At 41.0% G+C, this 25,657-nt stretch overlaps 3 protein-coding genes across 8 annotated transcripts in view; 2 read left to right on the forward strand and 1 right to left on the reverse strand.

Moving 5' to 3' along the window:
* The window catches only part of LOC115019988 (Kv channel-interacting protein 2), an 80,498-nt gene extending 63,952 nt beyond the window's left edge, over positions 1–16,546 (forward strand). For 3 of the 5 annotated variants that reach the window (XM_029449791.1, XM_029449790.1, XM_029449789.1), the window contains exons 2-8: positions 12,055–12,179; positions 12,373–12,442; positions 12,865–12,935; positions 13,151–13,258; positions 13,802–13,906; positions 14,200–14,262; positions 14,759–16,546. In XM_029449791.1, coding sequence (XP_029305651.1) covers positions 12,055–12,179; positions 12,373–12,442; positions 12,865–12,935; positions 13,151–13,258; positions 13,802–13,906; positions 14,200–14,262; positions 14,759–14,806 — 590 coding nt within the window. In that variant the 3' untranslated portion in view covers positions 14,807–16,546. Of the gene's footprint in view, positions 1–6,117; positions 6,625–10,282; positions 10,382–12,054; positions 12,180–12,372; positions 12,443–12,864; positions 12,936–13,150; positions 13,259–13,801; positions 13,907–14,199; positions 14,263–14,758 lie in introns of those variants that run through there. The other 2 variants (XM_029449787.1, XM_029449788.1) reach the window with 2 other exon arrangements.
* Positions 16,547–16,927: 381 nt separating this feature from the next.
* Positions 16,928–20,997, reverse strand: cox15 (cytochrome c oxidase assembly homolog 15 (yeast)). Its single transcript, XM_029449786.1, is given in 10 exon segments — positions 16,928–17,706; positions 17,792–17,905; positions 18,032–18,186; positions 18,478–18,559; positions 18,680–18,847; positions 19,017–19,203; positions 19,453–19,575; positions 19,668–19,825; positions 19,827–19,856; positions 20,722–20,997. Coding segments are annotated over 10 exon segments (1,224 nt in total). The 5' UTR covers positions 20,797–20,997; the 3' UTR covers positions 16,928–17,574.
* Positions 20,240–25,558, forward strand: cutc (cutC copper transporter homolog (E. coli)). 2 transcript variants are annotated; one of them, XM_029449793.1, is made up of 9 exons: positions 20,240–20,299; positions 21,422–21,500; positions 21,689–21,748; positions 22,332–22,538; positions 22,801–22,836; positions 22,998–23,131; positions 23,283–23,310; positions 24,802–24,907; positions 24,993–25,558. In XM_029449793.1, exons 2-9 carry the CDS (start codon positions 21,431–21,433, stop codon positions 25,102–25,104), a joined length of 753 nt encoding a protein of 250 aa, XP_029305653.1. In that variant the 5' UTR covers positions 20,240–20,299; positions 21,422–21,430; the 3' UTR covers positions 25,105–25,558. The 2 variants fall into 2 exon arrangements, with proteins under 2 accessions (XP_029305653.1, XP_029305652.1); XM_029449792.1 differs by lacking the exon at positions 20,240–20,299 and adding an exon at positions 21,165–21,309.
* The last annotated feature ends 99 nt before the right edge of the window (positions 25,559–25,657 follow it).

The following is a 25,657-nucleotide window of genomic DNA, read 5'->3' on the forward strand; positions in this document are numbered from 1 at the left end:
CTGAGGCTCTCTCACTCACACATACAGTTAGTTTTAACAACGGCACATAAGCCTTGCAGCAGGATTCACCAGGATAAAACATTAATGTTGGGCAGACAGTAGCTATTATTCACCATGTTTTACAACAACATGAGTAGGCTTCAGGCTGCTGTCAGTCTGCCATTGATTTAACCGCCAATTTCATCTTCATTCACGGCTGGATCCCAATAAACATTTAGGATAGTGGGTTTTAATCAAAGTTTGTTCCAACATAGCAATGTCTTGTTTGGGTTAGTTTGCTCTGTTGCTGTGCCAGTAATCTCCCTTGAATATGTGTTGTAATGGTCTTTTTAGAAACAGATGTGAAAGCTGAAACCTCACCTTCAGAGAGCAGAGATTCAAACCCTTTTAGCTGCTACAAAGTTTTTTCTGTAGTATCGACCCGTTCAGGATGTTTGCCTGATTTGGCTCCTGGCAGGAAACAGCAGAGTGTTTATGATTTGATGGAAATAAGTTTAGAGTATTGTTGTGAGCGATGCATCCCAATTTAGCCTGACTTTACACCATTTAAAAACAAGCATGACTGCAGCCGACTGCCAGTAAAGAAGCTTCAAAGTATAACAGCTTTAATGATGTTTGGTTTGCTTTAGTTTTTGCTCTGACACATTGTCACTATGGCAAACGTCAGTGTTACTAGCCCTTTCAGTGTCGTGTGAATGTGTGCGTGAGTGTGTTGGAAATTGTTAATGGCTTGTGATCTTTCATTACCCTCCCACTGTTTGTCTGGTCTCTGGAGCAGAATTTCAATGAGGGACAATAACAAATAGAAAGAGAGAATAGCTAGAGGGGAACAGCACTGGTGAATACAGGGTTGCTAAACAAATGTCTTACATTGCACTGCCCTCTTCAGGTGTAACAATTAATTGCTGCAATTAGTGTTTGGGAAAAAAACGTATGTTGTGTCTCGCTGGATGTTGCAAACCACTCGCAGGGGACATTTATATTATTATTTTAAATAAAGAAAAAACTATTGCTTAGGAATCTATAATAATATAATACATTTTTACACTATACACTATCAATTTATCTTTTAACTGGCTGATCTTCTGTGTTAAAAATCTACAAAAATGTTTAATCATGGTCATAAATAGTTTTAAATCTTTGATTAACTTGTATCCAAACACAGACACATGGCCGTATAGGAAAAATACAGAGTGTGACTGAAAACCAATTGTCTAAATTAATAATAACAAACAAAAATAATCCATGACGTCTTGTTTCATCAAAAGAGAGAAAACCTCTCTGATCACTCCGTCTCACCTGATTTTGTGCACTTTCAAAAGAAAACTTTTCATTAGCAGCTCTCTGTAGTTTGTGCTGAAAGGACTCAGTCTCAGTAGAATGATTCTGTTTTTGTCCCACATCGCAGTTTTAAAAATATCCTTAAAAGATAATGATCTATGCAAATGATCTTCTTCCACGTGTCTAATTGGAAACACACTAGCCAATTTTGAGCCCCATTTGTCAATGACCTCCTCTGTGTCTCCTTCGCTGCACGCATTTACACACACACTCACACACACACACACACACACACACACACACACACACACACACACACACACACACACACTCTCCCCCCTCTCTCTCGACATTTTAATCAGTTTTGAGAGGAATTATTGCTCAGGTAGACGTCTAAATATGGAGGTATTTCAATTACTCTGTGTGTCTGGCTTCAGGCAAAATACGCCACATAGAGACTAATCAACGGAGACTGGTTAGCCTAACATTATATTACAATCGTAATGTGTGTGTGTGTGTGTGTGTGTGTGTGTGTGTGTGTGTGTGTGTGTGTGTGTGTGTGTGTGTGTGTGTGTGTGTGTAGGTGTCGTTTCCTCATGTACACTGGCAGTAAACAGTTTTGTCTCATGTAAGCTCCTGGAGTTCATCTGTTATTTTTCGCCCTGGAGGAACCTCACTGCCCTCACAAGATATTTTGCGGTGATGAGTAGAGGACAAGGGGGAAGAAGAAACGCGGAACCTTTTTGGAAGCTGATTTGTACATTCATCACTGACCTGCTAATTATATCACACACACACACTGTGCACTTTCAAAGCAAATGGAACAACACTTCCGCTCAGTTGGACACAGCTACTCCACAGAGCTCATATCTGATTTGCATTAAAGTGACAGCTGTCATGTGAAGAGCTTATGTGTGTGCATGTTTACAGTTGTGGATGTGTTCAACTCTTATATCAAGAGAAGCATCCCAGAAAATGAATATGTTTTGGTTGATTTTAGTCATGCGGCGTGGCTCTCTAGGGATGGCAATGTCCATCTGTCGGTCGTTGGCTACTGGACGGATCGGCATGAAATGTTGTGATCCCCGAGAATGTTTCCTGATGACTCTGATGAACCTCTGTCTTTCCCTCTAGCGCCACCATGAGGTAATGTGTGGATTTAAGTTAATCGTCTCCACAGTTATTGGATGCATTGCCACACACATTCCTGTTCCCTTCAGGATGAATTGTAAACACTTTGATGTTCCCTCAGCTTCCCATGTAGTGCCATCATTAGGTCATTAGTGTGTGACTAAATACCTGCAAAAAAACAAAACACATTTTCATTAGTCTCAGCTGCAATTTGCGTTTAATGCTAATTAGCGAAAGCACATTGGTATGCAGACATTAGCATTTAGTTCACTGTGCACACTGTGCGTAAGTACAGTCTCACAGACCTCCTGGTGTGATTGTACTCCAGTTAAGACATGTGGATTACATAATTGTAATTTCAAAAGCACAACTGTATTTCAGTTTGAAGCAGATTCTAAATACATCCTGGCATATAGGCAATACAAAGCTGTTGAAACAACGGTAATATGTAATCTAGATTTAGCCCACGTGAGTTTTACAGTAGACGTCTAGACATCTTTTGACCTGCAAGTCATCAAATCATTGCAGGCAGAGTTACAACAGTGCAGCAGTAAAGTCGGCTAAAGTTTATGTTACCATTATTAGAAGCAACCTGCAACATCAGTAACAAGTTCGAAGGTCAGTGCCTTACAATATTCCTGGAATCACAGAGACGTCATGTCAGAGTTAAAATTAAAGGGGAGGGTTTTTTTCAATGAATTGATCTTACATTTCTGTCTCGGTATATGACAGAAATGCTTTATGTAAGTGATAATGACAGAGAGGCGTGGCCAGCCTTAATCTTTCACGCTTTCATCCTTGATTTGACTCTCCGACTGCAGACTGTGTTTCAGAATTGACTGGCCTGAATATGTCACTGTATTTAGGTATTTATGTAACATGTCATCATGCCCATGAATGCATGCAAAGTATACGGTGGTATAATGCTTTATGTACATTCTAACGCTATATGACCCGGTGTGAAGTAATTCACTTCCATTTAATGACCGTTTTTCTCAATTATATTCTCTTCAGTCATCATCAAAGCATTTTGTAATAACGTCTCATCCTTCCGTGCCATTAGAAGCCTGTACGATCTCCCTTATGGTACTTGAAGCACTCAGCTGCCTCAGTTGACTCTCACATTAAATTTCAAGGATTCTTGTGTCGTTTTGTTTACCAAACAGCATGAGTCTGCCTCTGATTATGTGTAGTATTGTTCAGTCTCACAAGGCCGCACTAAAATGTGTGCTCCCCGAGGCCCAGCAGCTAGTTCTAGCTCTCATTCTGACTCTGAGAATCATTAATCACACGGCAGACAGATCAAGCCCTCTGTATAAACCTCTCTCTCCCACAGCTTCCCTTTTACACTCCTCTCCATCTCCTCGTTTCTTTCTCTCTGGCGTAGAGCCGGAGTCGGAGTCACAGGCACAGACATACAGACGCATGCACGTATATATATCCAATACAATGACAAGATGAGGCTTTTAAAGCGCCAGGGACTAAATATCCCCCATCTCCCCTCTCAGTTTCCTGTAGAGCAGAGGTGGGGATCCTTTTTCCTATCAAGGGCCATTTTATTTTTCACAACATCCTTCGATGGCCGTACTAATTATTGAACTCATAACCTCTGCTAACATTTTTAAAGATGCAGCCCATTCATTTCACCTTTCTTTCATGCTGTGCAAAAAAGCAACTTATTTATCCATCTTTCTGTTTTATCAGAAATCCTTTATTAGTCCCACAACGGGGAAATGTATCTTGTCACAACAAAAGAACATATGAAGTAAAAAGGCAGTACACAATAATTAAATAGAATAAAAAATAATATAAGTACCAAGTGGTTGATAGAAAATAAAGTGAGTATTGCACATGGCAGTGATAATTGCACAGCAGTGGTGGAACAAGTCTGATCTTGGTGTGGTGATCTACCTCTCTATCTCTCCATGTTTGTATGTTACGCTCTGCAGAGAGCTGCTTGTTGGGCCAAACTCCGCCGAAGAGCGTTAACTTTATCCAAACGCACTCGTCCTCTCAGCTCGTGCAGTTTGGCATGTTTCGTGCTGTAATGACACTCAAGATTATTTTTCATCACCGCACAAACTAGACACACTGGCCTTTTTTTGACGTGACGTGACCACTTTGAAGCCAAGGGTTGTCACTTTCCACTTTTGCTGAAGTCTTGCCATTTTCTTCTTTAGGGATGAAATTATCAAACGTTTTCTCTCCTAACATCAATTCAATTCCAGAGACTGTACTCACGAGAAGAACGAAAGCATCAGTCATTTCAGCAAATGCCCCCAAACAGCATATATTTATGTTTGAGTGGCAAAGTTCTCTAGTACCTGTGCTCATTATGACTCATGTCCATTCAGAGAACCATGACCACCTGACCCCAACCAAGTAGCTACTGTATCTGAAGTCATACCATGCTCTTTTTCTCAACCCTAACCAACTTGTGTTGTCCATAAACCTAACTAAACCTTCTTTTTTTGTGTATTTATAATTCTGAGGGTACAGACAAATGATGTTGTCCTGCTGTTTGGGCTGTCAAATAGCAAAACACTTACATGTGTCATCCTGGAGGGGAGAAAAAGTCTATTTTCTTTTTGGATTCTTTTGCGGTTCCGCAGGATATCTGCCAGTACTGAGTACCAATCCAGTATTCTCTTTATCTCATATTTAAAATGTGTATACCTCACTGCAACACACTCATTAGAATCAGTTTTATGTAAGGTAACAAAGTCAGGGGTTGCTCTGGGATTAAAAACGCAATCTGCTGCCCACCGTGACATAATGACTGAAACTGACAATGGAAACACAGATGTTTTATAATGAAATTGACACTGTATTTAATGTCACAGTAATAAGGTTTGGATTGAGGAGGACACCTTTCAGGCTTTGTTGAATGGTGAAAAGGCCATACACAGTCATGCACATGACCCCTCCGGTGTGTTAACTCCCTATGGGAAGTCTAGAAACATCTACATGCCAACCAAAAGGCATCATTAGGATTCCGTCCCTTTAAATTCCTTTTTTTGTTTTTCTGTTCCAAATTGCTTGGAGATGGTCTGTCAGTGGAGGGATGCCAGATGTGACTTCAATATATCTCTTCCCAATTTAAATATTCCCTACGGAACTAGATTGCATATATGCAAACATGTTATAGCCAGATTTCACCTCCAGGCTGTGTGTTTGGGTACACGTGTGTCTGCTTTACACTCTAGGGAGATTGCCACATCTGTGAGTTTGTCCCCAGTAGCCGCTGGGTTAGATGCTTCGTCTCTCTGTCGTCACAGTCTACCGTCACGGTTATTCTTTCTCTGTTTCTTCGTCTCCTGATTTTGTCCTTCATTTTACCCCTTCTTCACATTCAGATGTTTTTGGAATCTGTTCTTGCTATACCCCTAGTTGCAGTGATTTCCTCCTCCTCATTCCACCTTGCTCCTCCTTTCCGCTCATTTCCCCGTCTCTCTTCCTATCTCCCAATTCATTCTTCTCATCTGTCTTTTGTATGTCCCCCCTCTCTGTTTCCCCTCCCTACCTACAAGTAGTACTCCTCCATCCTTTCCCCTCTCCCTCCCCTTCACCCAGTCCCATCACTGACCCAATTAAACATGGGGAGGGACACAGCAGGAGGAGAGTGACGGAGGTAAGGCGAAAAAAAGAGAGAGGGAGAGGGAGGACAGGAGAGAGAGTTTGAGAATCGGTGGCTGGAAAAGCAGAGACAGTCAGAAAACAATTGCCGCCAACCTGCCAGGACACACAGTGAATTGTCCGAACTTGGAACACCTGGAACTTACACAGCCTTTGACAGCCTCGGAGGCGGCGGGGGTGGAACAGCAAGTCAACAGTTCTGCTGCACCGCACTTACCGTTCTCAGTGAAGAAAGGAGGAGAATAACAATCTACATTCAGTGAAGGAAGCGGGCAGGGAGCCATGCAGAGTTAGGATGGAGGAATATCGGCATATAGAGGGAGACTGAGAGGACAGACTGAAGAGACGAAGACGGTGCATTCCTGGTTGGAGCTGAGGGGGGGGGAGTGGTTGCCCCGGGGCAAGAGGAAGATTTTTGTTGCTAGAAACCGAGAGAGAGGAAGGGGGAAAGGATGCATCTGTTCTTCCAAGAAAAGTGGGAAGTGGAGGGGCTACAGACTGTGGGCATCCTCCTGGTGGTCTGCAGCTCCCTCAAACTGATGCACTTTCTGGGACTTATCGACCTTTCCACGGCAGGTAAGGGATATGGTAAGCGAGTGGAATGTCAAAATTATGAATTTGGGACAAAAAATAAACACAGAGCTGGAAAGGGGTGTGTCTACACATATGATTGTGTGTTAGGGTTCAACTTAAAACAGTTGGGCTTAATTACTAAATAGCTACTTATGGTCCTCTGTAGTGTGTGTGTGTGTGTGTGTGTGTTTGTGTGTGTGTGTGTGTGTGTGTGTGTCTGTGTGTGTGTGTGTGTGTGTGTGTGTTACTTGTCCATTTTACTTTGATACGGATGTGCTTTTTAAAATGTTCTTTTTAAAAAGGGGCACACCGATTTTATACATCAAGACAGAGTGGCTTGCCGCGAAGAGTTGTAAAGTATAATGTCTTCTGTGTCTCTGGAGGGAGTCTGAAAAGATAACCCTGGTGATGTCATCAGGGTTAGGGGTACAAAGAGTGTGGTGCTAAAAAAAAAGATAATAATGGGAGATGTGAATGTCATGTTTTTGGAGCTTGAGCCATGTGTTGGAGCCATATTAGGGGCTAAAACTCAGGATATCTCTTCCCCTGCTGTGCTGATTCTTAATATTCTTTTCACCAACATGTATGGAAGTACATTACTAAATAAATGCAGTGAAGTTAAGAATAAAGATAGTAGAAGAAGTGGGAGAAGATTAAACCTTAGGTAAAGGTCCAGGGTCACATTTTAAACCAGTAGCCACAGACACAGACCAGGATGTCTATCACTTTTTTAATATTAAAATTGCAGTTCTGCTTCTCTCTTCACTAGATGTCAAGAGGATCTAGAGATCATAGCTGAAATGTTTAATGTTGGATCTGCAGTATACTGTATCACTATAAAGTGTGCTGCTTTCACTTAAGACAGTTTCTCTGTGCCTTGAGAAAATCCTCAGATCCATTGAGTTTATAATCCTGAGCTGTTTCAAACGTTACTGGATATTGCCAAAAATGTGTTGCCATCAAGCTAAAAATAGATGTGTTCTTATTTCCTGAAGAGTTGTGATGGTTCGTCAGTGTACCCTGCCGGAAACTATTGAACTATAATTGCACAATCACTACAGGGTAAGAATGAATAAGAATATGCTGCACAACAGCTGAAGAACATGGAAAGTTGCTTTTCCCCCCCCTGCCTGATGAGGAATAGGCAGTTTGTATTTTTCCGCCTCTCCAGCCAAAATGAAATAATTTCTAGTGTCATTGTCAGTGCCACTCAAAAAACAATTTTAACTTCAAAGGCTGGAGAACAAATTGATCACATGTTTCTTCAATAGGGTAATGAGCACAGTAACCTACTTGTTTCCAACATCGTTCTGTTAGTACTAGACACAACTTCCATAAGTACTGCATATTTCTAAATTCTAAGTTGATAGTGTGCTTTAAAACAGCTGTGAAAAAGAAATATTTTCTAATCAGGTTAATCCCTCTGAGGATCAAACATCTCTATTCCAAGACAAACTTGGCCAACACAGCCACAGCACATTTACTCAAAGACATCACAACAAGCGAGTCATTTCCTCACCAGCTAAGGACAAAACAACAGAGAAAGAAACAGAGCAGATGGAGAGCTGTGAGACAGGGGCAGAGGAAAAGGTGTCTCAGTCCTACATCAAGCTCGGTGTTCCATGCAGAAGAGAGGAAGTAGAAATCATGAATCTTTTCTCTCCGTCCAGGCCTTTAGAAACAATCGATAGACATGAAATGTAGTCTGCCCACACCCAATGACAAGCTGCATCTGTAACATAATAACAGTCAGTGATGTGAAGGTTGCTTTCAAACTTTATTTCACTTCAATTACAGTAGCAGTAAATATTTCATCAAAACTGAAATCTTTAATGCTGCAAGAGACTTTCCAAATATAGATGTAGTACCCGTTAGTTATATACATTTTTTATTTAAGTAAGTATTGTGTGTAGGTATAGCTTTATCTTGACTTTACTACTGTTTCTATTTTTCGTTTTCTACTTTATACTTCTTCTTCACTGTATCTTGCTAATTGAATTATTACAAATGTAACTCCACTACATTTGTTTGACAGCTGTAGTGGCTAATTACATTGAATATTTACATTAATAACACATGGTGAACTTGAATATGATGCACTGTTATGCAGTAAATCGAACTAACAACTAAACATGATATTGTAGATGTCCTTACTTGAAGGACTTCTCATCCATGTTGGTTTAAGACTGTATGTGTCTTGACATTGGAAACAATCAATGGAAATTGATTAAACAATCTCATCTCTTATCCATTTAGTAGATTAATCGATTTAGTTACAATTAGCTTCACCTCAAGCAGTTACAACATTGTACCATACAACATACACCATCCACTGCTCAGACATACACTGTGATTACTTCACAATCAGACATACTTAAAGATTTAGATTCATTGTTGTACCTTTGACAGATGGTAAAGGAATTCAGAATCATTTCTGTATTCTGGGCAGCTGTTGGGTCCATATGGAAAATGTATATGTACTTACACTCACAGAGACCCCGAAGCAGAGGTGCCTGTGCTTGGTGACTAGACGTATTTATCTGGTATCCTCTGGACAATTAGTTCTGGCTCCAAATGATGCAAGAGGGCTACAGGTCAGGAGGGCCGCAGGTCAGGAGGGCCACAGGTCAGGAGGGCTACAGGTCAGGAGGGCTACAGGTCAGGAGGGCCGCAGATCAGGAGGGCCACAGGTCAGGAGGGCTACATGTCAGGAGGGCCATAGATCAGGAGGGCTACAAGTCAGGAGGGCCGCAGGTCAGGAGGGCCACAGGTCAGGAGGGCTACAGGTCAGGAGGGCCACAGGTCAGGAGGGCCAAGGTCAGGAGGGCTACAGGTCAGGAGGGCCACAGGTCAGGAGGGCCAAAGGTCAGGAGGGCTACAGGTCAGGAGGGCCACAGGTCAGGAGGGCTACAGGTCAGGAGGGCTACAGGTCAGGAGGGCTACAGGTCAGGAGGGCCGCAGGTCAGGAGGGCCGCAGGTCAGGAGGGCCAGAGGTCAGGAGGGCCAGAGTCCCCAGGGCTCAGAGAGACAACAGGGTGAGACAAGGCAGAGGCAAGATAGTCAGTGTGTTGTTTTTCACCCCATCATGGCCTTCATCCCGACCGCTGCTGAAACAGGGGGTTGGAATGTTACCATGGAAACTAAGAAAACGGGTTCAAGTGTGCAAATGTCTTCATTCGTTCTGTGAAACACACCAAACCAGGCATCATGTAGTTGGCTTGCTTTGAGAAGAACTGGTACAATGGTGATAGACGTGAAGGGCTTTGGTGGATGCCGTTTTGCATCTCTCGCGCAAAATATATTCTACTATGAAGTAAAATTAAGTCTTTAAGCCGATTGCGAATTAAAACGGTTTGACTTGTGTTTCGACTCTCCGCTGTTTTTTCATACAGTTTGCTCAGGGTCACGCTGTGCTGCTGTTGTGTGATGATATCTACTGTTTGAAGTGGTACTCGTGGTCTCCCATCGCTGAGGCAGGTCAGCAGGCAATTACCAATTTGACTAAACGGCATGAATCAGTGTGTTGTTGCATCTGTCCGTTGCATGGAGTGTGTTTTTACAGGCATGAGTGCATGTGTGTGTGGAAACAGATTTTAATTTCCATACTTGTGAGTGTGTGAGTGCGTGTGTCTAACTTGTGTGCTATGGTTGGTGATTACAGGTAATCCTTCCACCAGCCAAAGCAAAAAAACCATAAAACAGCGATTCCTCAAGCTGCTGCCGTGCTGCAAGCCCGCGGCTGTCCCCTCAATCAGTCAAAGCAAGTGCTCCTTCACTCTCTATACATCTCTACGCTCTTCCATGTGTCCGGACTCTTAATCGAAGTAAAAAGATTTATACACTTGTGTGGATGCAGTCTTGTACACACAGCTACCGAAACATTCAGTGCACACACACACACACACACACACACACACACACACACACACACACACACACACACTGTCAGACAGGAACACACTCAACCCCGCAAAAAACAGTCTGGCATTATTGCTGCTAATGGGTCAGACCTCTGTTTGCATTTTGGGATTTGAAGCGTGTTTTGTTCCCTCGGGAAATAAAACGTGTGTGTGTGTGTGTGTGCGTGTGTGTTGTGTGTGTGTGTGTGTGTGTGTGTGTGTGTGTGTGTGTGTGTGTGTGTGTGTGTGTGTGTGTGTGCAGTTATTTTTGGAGAAACTGATGAAATAGAGGAATATCTGTTAGTGAATGTGTCTCCATACCTTTTTAAATGTCCCTTCTTTAACATTTTCATTCATGTTAAAACTCTTCTCTCACTTCCTCAGTATAGGGCTTTCCCCAGTCTACTTAAACGTATAAAATGAAACATTAAAATGTTTAAGAACTACTAGACCTATGTTATATATGTTGTTGAGTTGTGCACTTACATTATCCCAAATGTTTCCATCAATTTTCAAACCCCAGAGATATCCGTCATTTTAATAAAGGTAACTGTAAGGGCGTTGTATCCTCTTGGAGCATGCTACAGCGTTGTGGCTGCCTGCCAGAAGCTGTCATTATTTACTTTTTATCCAGTGTTTAGCCACATTTCTACGATACACCCTTTTAGATCGTGTTTGTTTTAACTATATATTTTAACTGGATGAAAGATTTTAGCCATTGGTCTTCTGGGTCTTAAGTTATCAGAGAAACAAGCAAAGCAAACATTAGCAGTAGCCAAACAGTGCCAGAGAAACACTGACATTAATGTGAAACTGCTTTATTCAGTGTTTTTACTGGTCGAAATCACCGGATCCGTTTGTTTTGGAGAGGAAGAGACCACTGCAGATCATTTGGCTCCCGGTGAAACCTCCTGAGCGTCTGGATATTACATCTTATGTTATCAAAGAAATAAGCAGAGCTAACGTTAGTAGTTAGGTCCTCTATCCTATGTCCGCTGAACAGTGTCAAAGTAACACTGATTTTTAACGTGAAACTGCTTAATTGAGTGTTTTTACTGGTTTTACTCAGCTTGTCCGTTTGTTTTGGAGACACCACTTTGTCATGGCTTTGATTCAGAGACCCTTAGTGGCAGTAAATTATATATTACATATTTAAACTTGAGTTTTCAGACAACAAATTCAGTCATTTTGACATATGCTTCACTAACCATGTTTTGCTTTGTGATACAGTACTGAAGCTTGTGCTGGAACAAAGATTGGTGGAAAAAGCTTCACCTTGTAACCTCCTAATGATGTATAGAAAGTTGCATTCACTCATGGTTTGATTCAGTGAAATAATAAAATAATGATTAACAATGTTGTAAATAAAGGATATTATTTAGTTTGTTGTTTAAGACTTACACTGTAAGATAAGCTCAATCTCAATTTAATGACTTCATTAAAATATGTTGACCTAGTCCTGGCTGCCCTGGAGGTTTGTGTGTGTGTGCAGTGATGATCAATTCTAACTAACACTGCTCTCTCCCTCACGCAGACAGCGAGGAAGATGACTTTGAGTTATCCACTGTGTGTCATCGCCCTGAAAGCATGGACAAGCTGCAGGAGCAGACTAAGTTCTCCAAGAAGGAGCTGCAAGTCCTCTACAGGGGCTTCAAAAATGTAGGTCTGGCTGAAGATGGCGGGGAGGACTACAAATCTTCAAAATAAAACCATAAAAATCTGGTTCTGGTTACATCATTAAGGGAGTTAAGAGCAGTAAAAGTCTTGTGAGATATAATGTTACCATCTAGTTCTTTATATATTGTGCTAGGTGAGAACTAATAAGTTTTCTCCATTCATATTTGTATCCCAGGAGTGTCCATGTGGTGTGGTGAATGAGGAGAACTTTAAGACCATTTACTCCCAGTTCTTTCCACAGGGGGGTAAGTTGTCACACACCTACCGCTAAACCTGAAGAGCTCTAACTGTATGCATAATATTTTAATTTACACCAGTCTTTGGATGTTCATTCATTTCATAGACTTCAGGTAAAAGTGAAAATAACATAATTTATTTGATTCTGTAGAGGTACACAAGGAGCCTTTCATCATCCCGATGAAATGAACATAATTAACTTATTATATATCTGCTCTGCTGAACAATAGTCTATTTACTGCAAAGAGGCAAGGCAATTTTTCATTTCATGATATTTGGGTTGATGAAATGTTAACCACTCGCCTCCAGTTGTATTTGAAATTATTCTTATATCTTGGCTATATTTAGCTGGCTGCTAATCCACACTGTTCAAAGACTTTGCTTCATGTTTTGAGGGCACGCGGGTTACTGTAAGTCTCTACCTTTGCAGATTCAAGTATGTATGCACATTTCCTGTTTGAAGCCTTCGACACTAACAAGAACGGCTCTGTTAGTTTCGAGGTGAGCTCTATTTTTATATCGGCTTCTTTTTTAAAGATAAGAACAAATATGTACTCCGGTGAAATTTGCCACCGCGGCTGTATCCACACACATTTGTTTTCCCTCTAAATACCTGCCCAAAAAGATTAGTGCTGTGATGAAAATTTGACTTAATTTACTGTGTAAAGATTGAAATAATGCCAAAACGTACTATATATTGTTAACTTTCTTTTCAGGACTTTGTATTTGGCCTGTCTATCATCCTTAGAGGGACCATTAATGACCGGTTAAACTGGGCGTTCAACCTCTATGACCTAAACAAAGATGGATGCATCACCAAAGAGGTACAGTGAAGAACTCCACCGCTCTCGCTCCCTGTTTGTGGGGAAGAGGCAGGTGGAGGTGAGGAGAGTGGTGGGGAGAGGGGGGACATATTAATGACTACGTCATGTCCTTAGTGTTTTGGGGGATGTAGAGACACTCTGATACTATTACATTTCAATTTTGGTGGAAAACAAGCGTTGACATTGTTTTCCAGGATATTGATCCCTAAACACATCAGCTTTTATTTTGAAATGTAGAACTCGGATCCAGTATGTCAAACATTCCCTATGGTATGTATGTATATACATATATATGTATATATATATATATATATATATATATATATATATATAGTACATCCCATAACGGATTTTTGACTGAAAGATGTCAATGCCAACAGCATCAAAGAAATAAAAAATATAAACATTGTATAATATACTCTAAATACTAAATAAAAAAGAAGCTCTCTGACTCATTACCTCTACAGTCAAGCTTCAAAAAAATGTTTTATGTTGTTTATGTTATGCAATAATATTGTATCTCTTCTGTCCTCCACTTTTCAGGAGATGTTAGACATTATGAAGTCCATCTATGACATGATGGGGAAGTACACATACCCCACTATGCAGGACGATATTCCAAGAGAACATGTGGAGAGCTTCTTCCAGGTCCAACTCAACAGTCTTTACTTTCTATTAACCCCTCATTTTTAATCACAGTCATATTACTGCTGGATGTATAGTTAGAAGACAGTGCTTCATGCTCTGCTTGGAGAATGATCTCCTGATTTTGTATGTCTTCTTATGTCCTTCTAATTGTGTTTATATTGAATTATTCTTGTTGAGGACCCCTTTGAAAGCGAGATGATACATCTCAAGGGGTTATTCCTAAAATGTACACAGATGACTGAACATACAATCGTTTTCCAGTGAGTAAATCTTTGGTTGTATGTTTCTTTCAGAAAATGGACCGGAATAAAGATGGCGTTGTCACCGTAGAAGAGTTCATCGAGTCATGCAAAAAGGTGGGGCAGAAAGGTTGACTTGCAAGTCGTAAAGGCAAATTTCGACATTTAATATGCTCATTTGGATTCTTGCGGAGAGGTAGATGAGAAGATCGACACCACTTTCATGTCTCTGCGTTAAGTATGCAGTTAGAGCCAGGAGCCAGCCAGCCACTTAGCTTAGCTTAGCATAAAGACCGAAAGACGGGGAAATCCTACTTTCAGTGACTCCAGGAAGTCCCTGCATCTGGCTAAGAAATATTTACAGCATATAACTCCTCGTAAATCCACTATTTGATGTTTTTAATTTTTGTTTGTGTACAGATAAAACAAAAGAGATACAACATGTTTAGAGATAGGCTACTGGTAGGTGGATTTCTTAACTTTGGACAAAGCCAGGCTAGCTGTTAGAACTAGTTAACTGTAACCCTAACCTTCTCACTTTCCTCTCAGGGAATCATTTGGGTAACACATAATGAGAAATGTCATGTTATCTAAACCCCTTGTCTCTGTCTAGGATGAAAACATAATGCAGTCCATGCAGCTGTTTGACAACGTCATCTAAGAATCTGGATCAGAGTACACTGGCACCAGGAAGGGAAGTGTGTGTGTAAGAGGAATTGGGATTGAAAAGAGAGAAAGAGTTAGTGAATGTGTGTGTGTGTGTGTGTGTGTGGCCGTGTTCTGACTTACAAGCTTGTGCTTGTGTGTCTGTTGAGAGCTGTGAGTCCTGAGGGCACCGAGAGGCCCTCTCCCTCTTCCTGGACCCCCAGTGACATTTCTCCACACAACAATGGAGGTCCCCCCGACTCCCTTCATCATGCAGAACCTTAGTTAAACACCAGAGGCACAGAGAAAGAAGGCAAGCAGCTGGCTCACAGGCCCTGGCACAATCAAAGACCCCCCTACCTGCTTTGTTTGAACTTTTATTTAATACTATTACTGATGGAGGAACTATCGCAGCCTGTAACTGGCTGAACTCAGTGGGAGGAAGTTGCCTCCAAACCTTGATCTCAGACCACGTTTCCCCTTTTCCCTGTGGTGGCTCATAATTTGGATTTGTGAATCTGATCCTGCCTCTGGAGCCGCTCGACTGCTCGTGCACTGGCCCTAAAAATAGAAATGAATCTACCGCCACCTTGTGGACGAGAGAGAGAAAGACACTTCCTGAGGAAACAACTGACCGAATTGGAGATCCAAGTGTTTCTGTTTTACAGATGGAGGTTCAAACGTGTTGTTTTCCACGAGGAACTGATTACAATATCGCATGATGATGTCACTAATATCCAATTATGTATTTACAGAGATACTCCAAAGTCTGCTTGTCTGTCTGCTGTTCCTAGTCATTCACAGGTGCCTCACCCTTTGTGTATGTGTGTGTGCATTTGTAACAGAAAGAGTTGTCATCCATCTTACCTAGGTAAGACTCTAATGGGACAACACCCACCTCCATTCATGGGATTCTGGTAGAATAATTCCAAGCCTTCCAAACTATTACAGTCCTAGCTGTAGGTGTCTATTGACTGTTGTACATTTTTTAGCATTCCCAATGGTGTGATATTAGGCAGTACAATGTGGGGAATGCGCTACAGTCAACGAGCTGCTTTGACCATCCCGGCTTCTATCGACACATGACTGGCATACCACAGTCGTACTAGTCTTTCAATATACATCCAAGGGGAATTTATTAGATTGCAGATTGTATTTGTGAACTTCTTGTAATCGGAAATGTCATGTGGATGTAGCAGGTTCTACCACTTAAAAAAAGAAGATTCAAAACCCCGTGTTGCATTAAATTAGGCTCATTCAATTTCTGAGGCATAGTGTGTGTGTGTGTGTGTGTGTGTGTGTGTGTGTGTGTGTGTGTGTGTGTGTGTGTGTACTGTTAGTGAGAGACATGGTTCAATCACATAGTTTTTTTTATGCCCCCCTCATTCCGCATTCTCCCTCTCTCTGTAACACCAAAGAGAAGTTATACATTAAAGAGGTATATAAAGCCACTCTAAGATAAGACAAATAGCCCACCAGTGGGTGAAGAGAGAGGGACATGCTGTGTAGTAAGTAGGGCAAGGGGCAATCAGAGATAAAAGGATGTAATTTGGCAAAGTTGTGATCTGATTTTCCTGCACATTTTTCAAACCGAAGTGTAGTTTTAGGTTGCAAACCCACATCTTATTAGAAAGGCATTTGAAGAATTTAAAACAACTCAAACTAAAACTACTCTTAAATCTGTCACGGTGTAAGAAAGAGGCCCTCCAGCTGTAATTATGTAGGCTATAGTGTCTTTTAAATGCAGAGAGACTGACATGGAATAGCAATAATGTTCACCACGTATCCACTCATCCAACCTCTCAGAGCACAGTTTAAGGTTGCACTAAGGCCCTGATGAAAATATGCACTTCCAAAACCTGCAATTTATTTTTTCTGTTCTGCATTTTTTTTTTTTTGTCTTGGGAAAGAAAGTTGTTTGGCTCTGATTGTTCCTTGCCAATAGTTTTTAACTTCCATTCCTGACCACAAGTTAAACCTGTCTATACCCGCATGTACTGTGTCAATGAAATCCTACTAACCTGTTGTACTGACTGTCTAGTTAGCTAGCCTCAACCGGTTGCATTACGTATTCAAAATGTGTATATTTTGTACAGAGACAATAAAAATCACAGTTACTATGCAACATGGACTGGAGTTTGAATGTTAAAGACTGTAAATAATTTGTCTTTATTAAAAAAAAACTGTGCATTTAGCCTTACATTTCTTAAGATACAGTACACAGCAACATTTCATCAAGAAATTCATAACTTAAATATACATATTTATACATATAGTCCCAACAGCCACATCTGATTCAACTAATAGGCAGTGTATGACAAGACACAAGGCAACAGGTGAGCAGTCTACTTACAATAATCCTGCAGATGTCTGTCTGCTAAACAATTACATACCCTTATATGGAAATCCTGTTGGTGTGTCATTAAAGTTAAAGAGAGAAACTGAAAATGTGCTTGTTTTTGCATTTCTTTGTTTAGTTCCTTCCAACAACAAAAACAAAAAAATCACTTCACATCAGGTTTTTATCTTCATGGTTCTCTTGATGTATTCTTGTCAAGTGTTTATCAACACTACTAAAATACCACTCCTGCTTTAATAACAGTGTGATGACACATTGCAGCACCACATGAGAGATGCTTCAGCATATTAATAATAGTCCATTGTTAAATGAAACATGTTTTCACTTTTCTCTCTGAAAGCCTCACTCCCGATGACACTGCTGGCTCTTAGAGGCTTGACGTGTGGCTAGTAGGGATTGTATTTGTCCATAAAAGGAGGAGGCATTTACTTGGGCATCTTGCGGAGCTCTGCCAGAACCCAAATGGCCAGTGAGAGAAGAGCCACAGAGCCAGACTGGTGAATTGCTGCCAGCGGAGTGGGGACATAAAGTAACAGGGTGCTGATACCGAGGGCGACCTGAGAAGCACAAACACACAGAGTCAAGTTACACTGAGGAGTAATAGACTGAGCTCACATGTTTCTGGGCTGACTGACAGCCTACCTGTCCATAGGCCATTGCTGTGAGAAGGCTGATGGCGATCTTAGCCCTCCTGGGCAGCAGCATCCTCCTTGAGAACAGATAGAGGCCTGTAATCGCTGTCAAAGAAGAGATTGCCTGGAAAAAAAGAAATATAAAAAGAAAAAGGGACAATCAACAACCTACTGCTGCTTCTCCAATTACTGAATGTGATAGAAGAAGGGTACACATGATGTTGTCCTGAAGATTGAAATAACGACAAACCAAAATTCTGTGGTCGAACTGCACAGTTGTGGGATTTTCAAAGATGTTCTTGAGGGTTGGAGAGAATGCCAGCAGATCATCTGGGATCCATCGTTCTCCCATCTTAGGGAAGGAGTTATACACCAGCCCAGCATCCAAACCAGCAACAAAAGCACCTGTGTAAAAGCATTAGTAAAATGTTTACAAACTGATCTGTGTGTATATATGTTGGTTCCATCCAATAACTTAATGTTCCAGTATTCACTTGAATTCTGTTTTTTATATCCCCCTCGACTCTCTGAATATCTCTAAAGCTAATTTTACTGTAGTACCATAGCTTGCATCTTCAAGGAGGCTTAACAACTGAAAGCCTATCGTATTACAATATAGATTTCTTTCGATTAATCTTTAAATGAATTGGCGTATTTATGTTTGTGACGTTGCATTCACACAAAACCAAAAAGTACCTGAAAGAGCCGTAAGGAAGACGAGTCCACCAGTACCCTTGGCAAACCTCCTAAGCTGCATGAGACGTTTGGTTTCTGTCACCTGCGAGAGAAGTGCCGTTATGAATAAAAAAATATATATATATTTGCAGACATTTGCTCACACAGACGAAGACAGTTGTACTATCATAGGTGGCCTGTAGGCAAGAGACTGCCTCTGTACCTTGTGTGTAGGCAGCAGCAGAGTGAGCCCTGTCCAGAGACTGGCGGAGTAAAGCAACAAGGCAGAACCAAGATGAGCACTGAGACGATACTGGCTGACCCGCGGGATGTCATGAGACTCAGGCTTCTCCTCCAAACCGCTTTTTACCATGTACCACCCCAAAAGGCCCTGAGAAGACACACACACACACACACACACACACACACACACACACACACACACACACATTCATGTATTTTTGACATTAATTTGACATCCATACAACTTCACAGTAAGGTACTGTAAGGATGACTTTCCTATGATCCTCGCTCATCACCACAGCTATATTGAGTCTCACCTGGAAGAAGACAAATCCGCAAAGCCCAAGCACTTTTCCCTTCATGGAGCGAGTGAAGTATCCTTTCCTCCAGAAGTAAACGGTGGGGAGGACGTACGCAAGTCCAACCAGCCTTCCCCACATACGATGACCCCACTCCATGTAGAAGATAAACTTAAACTCTGGCAGAGTCATGTCATGGTTCATTCTGGGAAAACATAATGACAACAGATCATTTAAGACCCATACTCACTACATGTATATTCAATTATGTAAATGTGCTCTTATTTAATTAATTAAAAACATAACAGACTTAAATCAAGTTGTCGTCAAGCACTATCATTCGTGAATTAAAAGACATGTCAAGCAATTGACATGAATCACCCGTTTTGATTATTAGTGATGGGGTGCCTTTAAAACTGTCTTGATAAGGTAAACAGAAAAGATGGGGCCTTACATTTTGAATTCGGGAAACTGTTGGTATTTGGAAAACTCAGCATCCCACTCTGTTTGGGTTTGAGGGGGCTTCATCTCTCTCACCAGATGCCAGTCAACCATGGAAAGCCCCGATTCTGTTAGCCTGATTGAAACAAATGCACATATACAGTAAGTACCGATCAACCCCCCTTGAATACAAGGAGGACAGTAATATACACAGGCACATCACTTTACCTTGTGACACCACCCAAGACAATAGCCCCAATCACCAGCCCGCTGCAGCCGAGTAACCAACGACCTACTATACGATTTGTGGCCACGTTGGGGACAGTAGCTGCTGCCGGGGCGGAGGAAGCCCCCGCCTCCACTGTGATGGTGCTCTGACCTCTCTTTCACAAGCCATTGTCGTAGCTGTGGACTCCGCTGATGTAAATAAAAAAAGGAGAAAACTGTCATATTTACCTTGCTAACAAACATTCATCTTATTTTACTTAATTCTACAACATACACATATATCTTAAACAAAAGTGTGCTTCCAACCTTGTGACAACAGATAGGTGAAGTTTGTTTAATAACGCATGAGAATGCCCTTACACAACATCAGTATATAAGAGATATTTTTCCCACTTGAGTTTGGAAGAACTTGACTGGCCTGCACACAGAGCCCTGGCCTCAACTCCACCCAACACCTCTGAGACGACTACAACTCAAAGTCTTCCCAGAAGAGGAGACTGCAGAGAACAATATTGTAATCACATGTGGGTGTCAACACACTTTTGACCATGTCACACATGATTAACCTAACGTTACATGACACTTCCTTTCTCCTGATGACCAGTAAGAGATTCAGGACAAAATGATTGCAGGTTGGTTGGTTTGATGTCGTTGGGGACATTTAGTTATGGAATGTCTTTAGTAACGTTACATTATTAAGGTTATTACGAAATTCATACTATCAGTTCATTCATAAATTCGGTTTATTTTCCAGCTCTAACGATGATTTATTTGACAGTTAACGCTTACATTACGTTACGTCGGGGTATTGGGAGGTCGTTAAGATTACTTTATCGTTAAGTTGGCTGTTATGTGAGTTTGACTGATAGAGTTAGCTGTCTAACTTAAATAAACGTTAAAAACAACACCAACCTGAAACAAAGGGTGATAGGTTAGCCTTTTGAAAATGTCTGACATATCGTATCATAATATAGCCGTTAACTGCTTGCAGTGCAGTCTGACCTTTTTCATGCTTTCATAGTTAGCTAATATTAGGAGCTAGCTATATACTCACACTGCTGGGTTGAAATCCCTTGCTAGCAGTTCTGCAACCGCAAAATAAGGTTGTCCGTAGTGAAGAGAGTAACATCTTCGAGCTCGAGCCAATAAGTGGTCCTGCGGTGCTGTAGAAAAAGATGAAGCTTAGGTAAATGCTGCTGTTACAAAACCATGTTGGTTTCCTAACTCTACCAGTTACCACTTTGACCTCCTGACGTCACGACACATTGACGAGAAAATCATTTTATTTTTTGTATTTGATAGATGTAAAACACAATACACAACAGACATAACAGAAATATGTATTAGTTATTTTTTTCTAAATTGTTTTGTCGAGAAAAGGGACGAGGTGGTTGGTGCATGTTTTGTTTATCAGCGTATCCCGCATGGGCGGTCACCCTCCTCCTGCTAGACCAGCTTCATAACCAGTATAGCACCGTTCACCCGCCAGACCGTGTGTTTGAAATTCAACTATCCGGGAAACGCTTATCTAATGTAGCGGCCGTGATGGCTGCGTGTAGCAGCTGAAGTTAATCAGTCACCCAAACATGTACTGACTTCATATCGCAAGGTCCCATGAATCGATAGGAAGTGGGTTGGACAGGTAGTTGTTGTGGAAGTAAACACATTTAGCTAAATACTTGTGGGCGTTTTAGTTAACACATTCACAATTAATATCTTTCTGTTCCTGTCTGTCTTTCTGTCTAACTGTCCAGACTGTGAAGATGTCAGAATGTTTTTTAATGGAGGCGTGTGTGGACTCCGTGGAGTCCGCTGTCAACGCTGAACGTGGAGGTTGGTAATATATAGTTTATAATATATATGCTTTCTCTATTAAACCCAGTTGCTGTGAACAAGTTAAACTATTTAAACTATTTTTCAGATGAATCAAATGGACATGCAGTGTTATTTAATTTCTCAAAGGTCACAGACCATAGAGATGGATATGTAAGCGCATTCTGAGCGTCTGTTTCTCCTGACAGGTGCAGGTCGACTTGAACTGTGTTCCAGTCTTCTGGAGGGAGGACTCACTCCCAGTCAAGGTGAGCTCAGTTCATTTCTGTACAGATTCATACACAACCCTAAACTCTTCAGTATCTGCTGAGACCAGACAAGCACATACAATTTGAACAACTAACACATGAGGGACTTGACCAACTAACATTCCTTCTCCACAACATTAAGAGCCTTGTTTATTAGAAATCAAACGTGTTATCACTGTGAGGTGTTTTCGTGTTGCTTGTTTTCTCATTCGTCATTAGTATACGTAGTGTAAGAGCTGCTCCTGCTTATCATAACTGCTGTACATAATATCCTAACTCCACCAGGCCTAATCTATAATAATCTTGTCATGCCATCTGTTGATCGTAGACCTGCTATTGTTGCTGCTGTGTGTTATAAAAGCTGTCTCTCTTGCCTCTATGTTTGTATCAGCAGATTGTTTTCACTGCTTTGGTTGTTGATGTTATTTTCAATGCTTTTAATTATTGCCTCTCCACAGATGAAAATGAGCCTTGTTTTAGCTAACTCTGGCATGTTTTCATAAATGTTATTAATATGCACTGTTAGTAAAACATTTAACTAACTAAAAACTCACATATGCCACTACTATTTATTGTGCCACAGGTCTGCTGCAGGTAGTGAAGCAGTATGTCAAAATCCCAGTCTACGTGATGATACGTCCTCGTGGGGGGGACTTCCTGTACTCAGACCACGAGGTGGAGGTGATGAGGAAGGACATAGAGATGATGAAGAGCCAGGCCGATGGACTGGTGCTGGGAGCCCTGACAGAGGATGGACGGGTGGATGCGACGCTCTGTATGGAGTTGCTAGGTATTGTCTGCCTGTTTACTTGATCTTATCCTATTGACATACAAAGCACTGAACAAAAACAACCAATATGCTCGCAGCGCATAGTATAAAGTAAAGTGAATGTCTTCAGAGTAGCTGGCACTGAATAAACGACTGGCTATAGGCTCACAAAAAGATAAATATTCAGAATGTGCAACATTTTTATACTACAACGTTTGACGTGTTATGCTTGAGGTTTTGTATGATCCATCTGTTTTTCTGATTGTCACTTTTTGCGCACTAGCTGCTGCTCGACCTTTGCCCGTCACCTTCCACCGAGGTAACACTTTTCTCTTTCAATTTAAATGAAGACTTATATCTTTTGAAATTCCTTGCAGCTGCCAGCAACTACACTAGAAAAAAAGCCTCATTGGGATAATAAGTCTTTTCATCAGTGCATCCACAAGACTTAAACTAATATTAATATTGATCCTACTGCAGCGTTTGACATGGTTCATGACCCAGCGGTTGCTCTGGAGACTCTGGTATCATTAGGGTTCCAGCGTCTGTTGACAAGTGGCTGTGACAACTCTGCTTTGGAAGGACTCCCTCTCATCAAACGGCTCATTGATCAAGTATGTATAAAGGATGTGTACACGTACATGTTTGAATTCATGCATATGAAAATGGCATTTCTATTTATCCGTGCTGCTTAGTCATTGTAGGTGAGCAGCTTGTGTCTCTCCCTTTCTTATATACTACTCCACCTTTTCTTGCACTCAACAGGCTAAAGGGAGAATTTCCATCATGCCAGGTTAGTACTTTTATCTTGTGAAAACAATCTACAAATAAAAACTTCATTACAGACTCAAGGTTTCAGATAAAAAAGACACATTACATGGTTTAAAAAGAATATAAATTGACAAAATCTGGGATTGGTAGTGTGTAGTACCAAACCTTATGCGTCATTAACCCAGCAAATAATGAATATATTTTTTTAACAGTTTTTAAGTATTAACTCCTGTATCCAGGAGAATTGTGCTACACTACCTAAGTCTGTAAATAATATTTTAAACAATTATAAAAAGCAATATTATAAGCTACTTGAAGTCTCTGTAAGCTTGCTTTTCTGTAGTTTGACCACAAGTGTGCAGTATAGAGTGGTGTACGATATGCTCTGAACAGAGACATGTTCACTCCATCTGTACACGCACTGCACTTGCGTAAGAGAATGTTTCTATGTGCATATGTCATGCGGCATTGCCTATAAATATCTCCATCTGTTCTGTAACACAGTGTGCAAGATATTTTACCTTATTACAGACACTAATATTATTTTCATACAAATTTAAAGTTCAATAGATAATGACAACAGTCTTACTGGCATTGTCTTTGATATCATGTTCCACACCATACACAGAAAATATAGCAAGGAGCTGCTGGGGACCTGCGAAACATGGACTGAGGACCACAAGATTACTGTATATATGTGCGGTTTGTAATGCCTCTGGTGATAGCCGTGGCCGGAGGCATTATGTCTTTGAATTCACAAGAATTTAGGAAAAGACGACCGCGGTGCTTAGATAATCTGACTGCACTTACACAATGTGATTGTGGAGCCTCTTGTCAACAGTCCGTTACAGGGAGCACACACACACGCACACGCACACGCGCTCTCCAGACTGCGCTGCTTCGTGGCGGAAGAAGTGTCTCCGTCTCCTCTGGAACCCAGCCTACTGCAAGAGAACAGAACCAGGCCATCACCATGCATGTATTATGTGACTGATTACCTGATTCCGTTCAGCTGTCTGGACCTCCAGCTGGGACACTCCTGTCTCTCTCCAGCAGCCGACGCCCTAACCACACCCCACTGCCACAGTGATATTTAACCAACTTTAGTTATAAGGCATAGAAAAAGAGTACCGTGACAAACTTAATGCTCTACAATTCTAGTAAGGATTCAACAACAGAATCACACCTGGAAAAGGCAAGTTTATTATTGTCGCACATTTCAACAATAAAGCAATTCAAAGTGCTTTACAAAGACATTATAAGCATCAAGACAAAGTGCAAAAGAAACACCTACAATATGACGGTTATACAATACAAGCATAAAGGTCAATGTTCAAGTTCAGGGCCATAAATTAATATGTTTATTTTGACAATTTCACACAAATATTTAAGAAAGTGATGAAGTGATGACATAATGGACAGTCATGGATGTAAGCTGAAACTTGACTGGTTGGCAGGGACGGTAATTCTAATTTGCTGTTATTTGTTTATTTTATTTATTTTAAATATTCAGGAGGGGGTATCACTGAGAGGAACCTGCAGAGAATTTTAGAGGGGTCGGGGGCTCAAGAGTTTCACTGCTCAGCTCGCTCCAGTAGGGATTCTGCCATGACGTTCAGGTATGTATGAGTTTTCCTATGCTTACATACAATACAAGATTTCTTGCAACTATAAGGAATAAAACATTGATATTCCCATGTGCAGGAACACCTGTGTGACGATGGGAGCAGCTTTCTCAGCACCTGAATACGGCCTGAAGGTGACGGACGTGAACAAGGTCCACACTCTAAATGCAATAGCCAAAAATACCATGTGATTGGGTATTCAAAAGTCATGACCGACAACAAAACAGATGCCTCTAAAGCAATCATGAGAAATGATACTGTTATGTCAACAAGTATTTTTACCACTGATCAAACAGTCCTTGCTAAGTTAGAGCTCAGGGAAAGCCCTGCGACCTTCTGGGACATGCAGTCAAAGTATCTCACTGTGGAGAATGATGAATCATTTACATTTGGTATTGTACACCTGTATGTGGCCTCAGAAATAGATTTCTAAATTTAAAATGGTTGTGTTTTTAAAACTAAGGGAATCATTGATCCGTGCTGCATCATTTCCTGTTGACCTATATTTGTTTACAGCAATCAATATTTACAGTGGAAGATAATGCTGAATTGTGAACTCTTGTATTTCATATTTTTTACAAGGACAGAAACGTTGTGACTTGATTCAGTTTGCTCAAAATGCAATTAAAGTCCAAACAAATTGAACAATTCAGTGCACTTTCGTTTATTGGCGATGTTGTCAAATGTCTCTTATTAATTTCATTTAAGAAATGTGTCATATTAATGCAGAGTCATGCTTCATTT

This window comes from Cottoperca gobio, chromosome 15, assembly GCF_900634415.1.
Source record: "Cottoperca gobio chromosome 15, fCotGob3.1, whole genome shotgun sequence".
In the NCBI taxonomy this organism is placed as follows: Eukaryota; Metazoa; Chordata; class Actinopteri; order Perciformes; family Bovichtidae; genus Cottoperca; species Cottoperca gobio.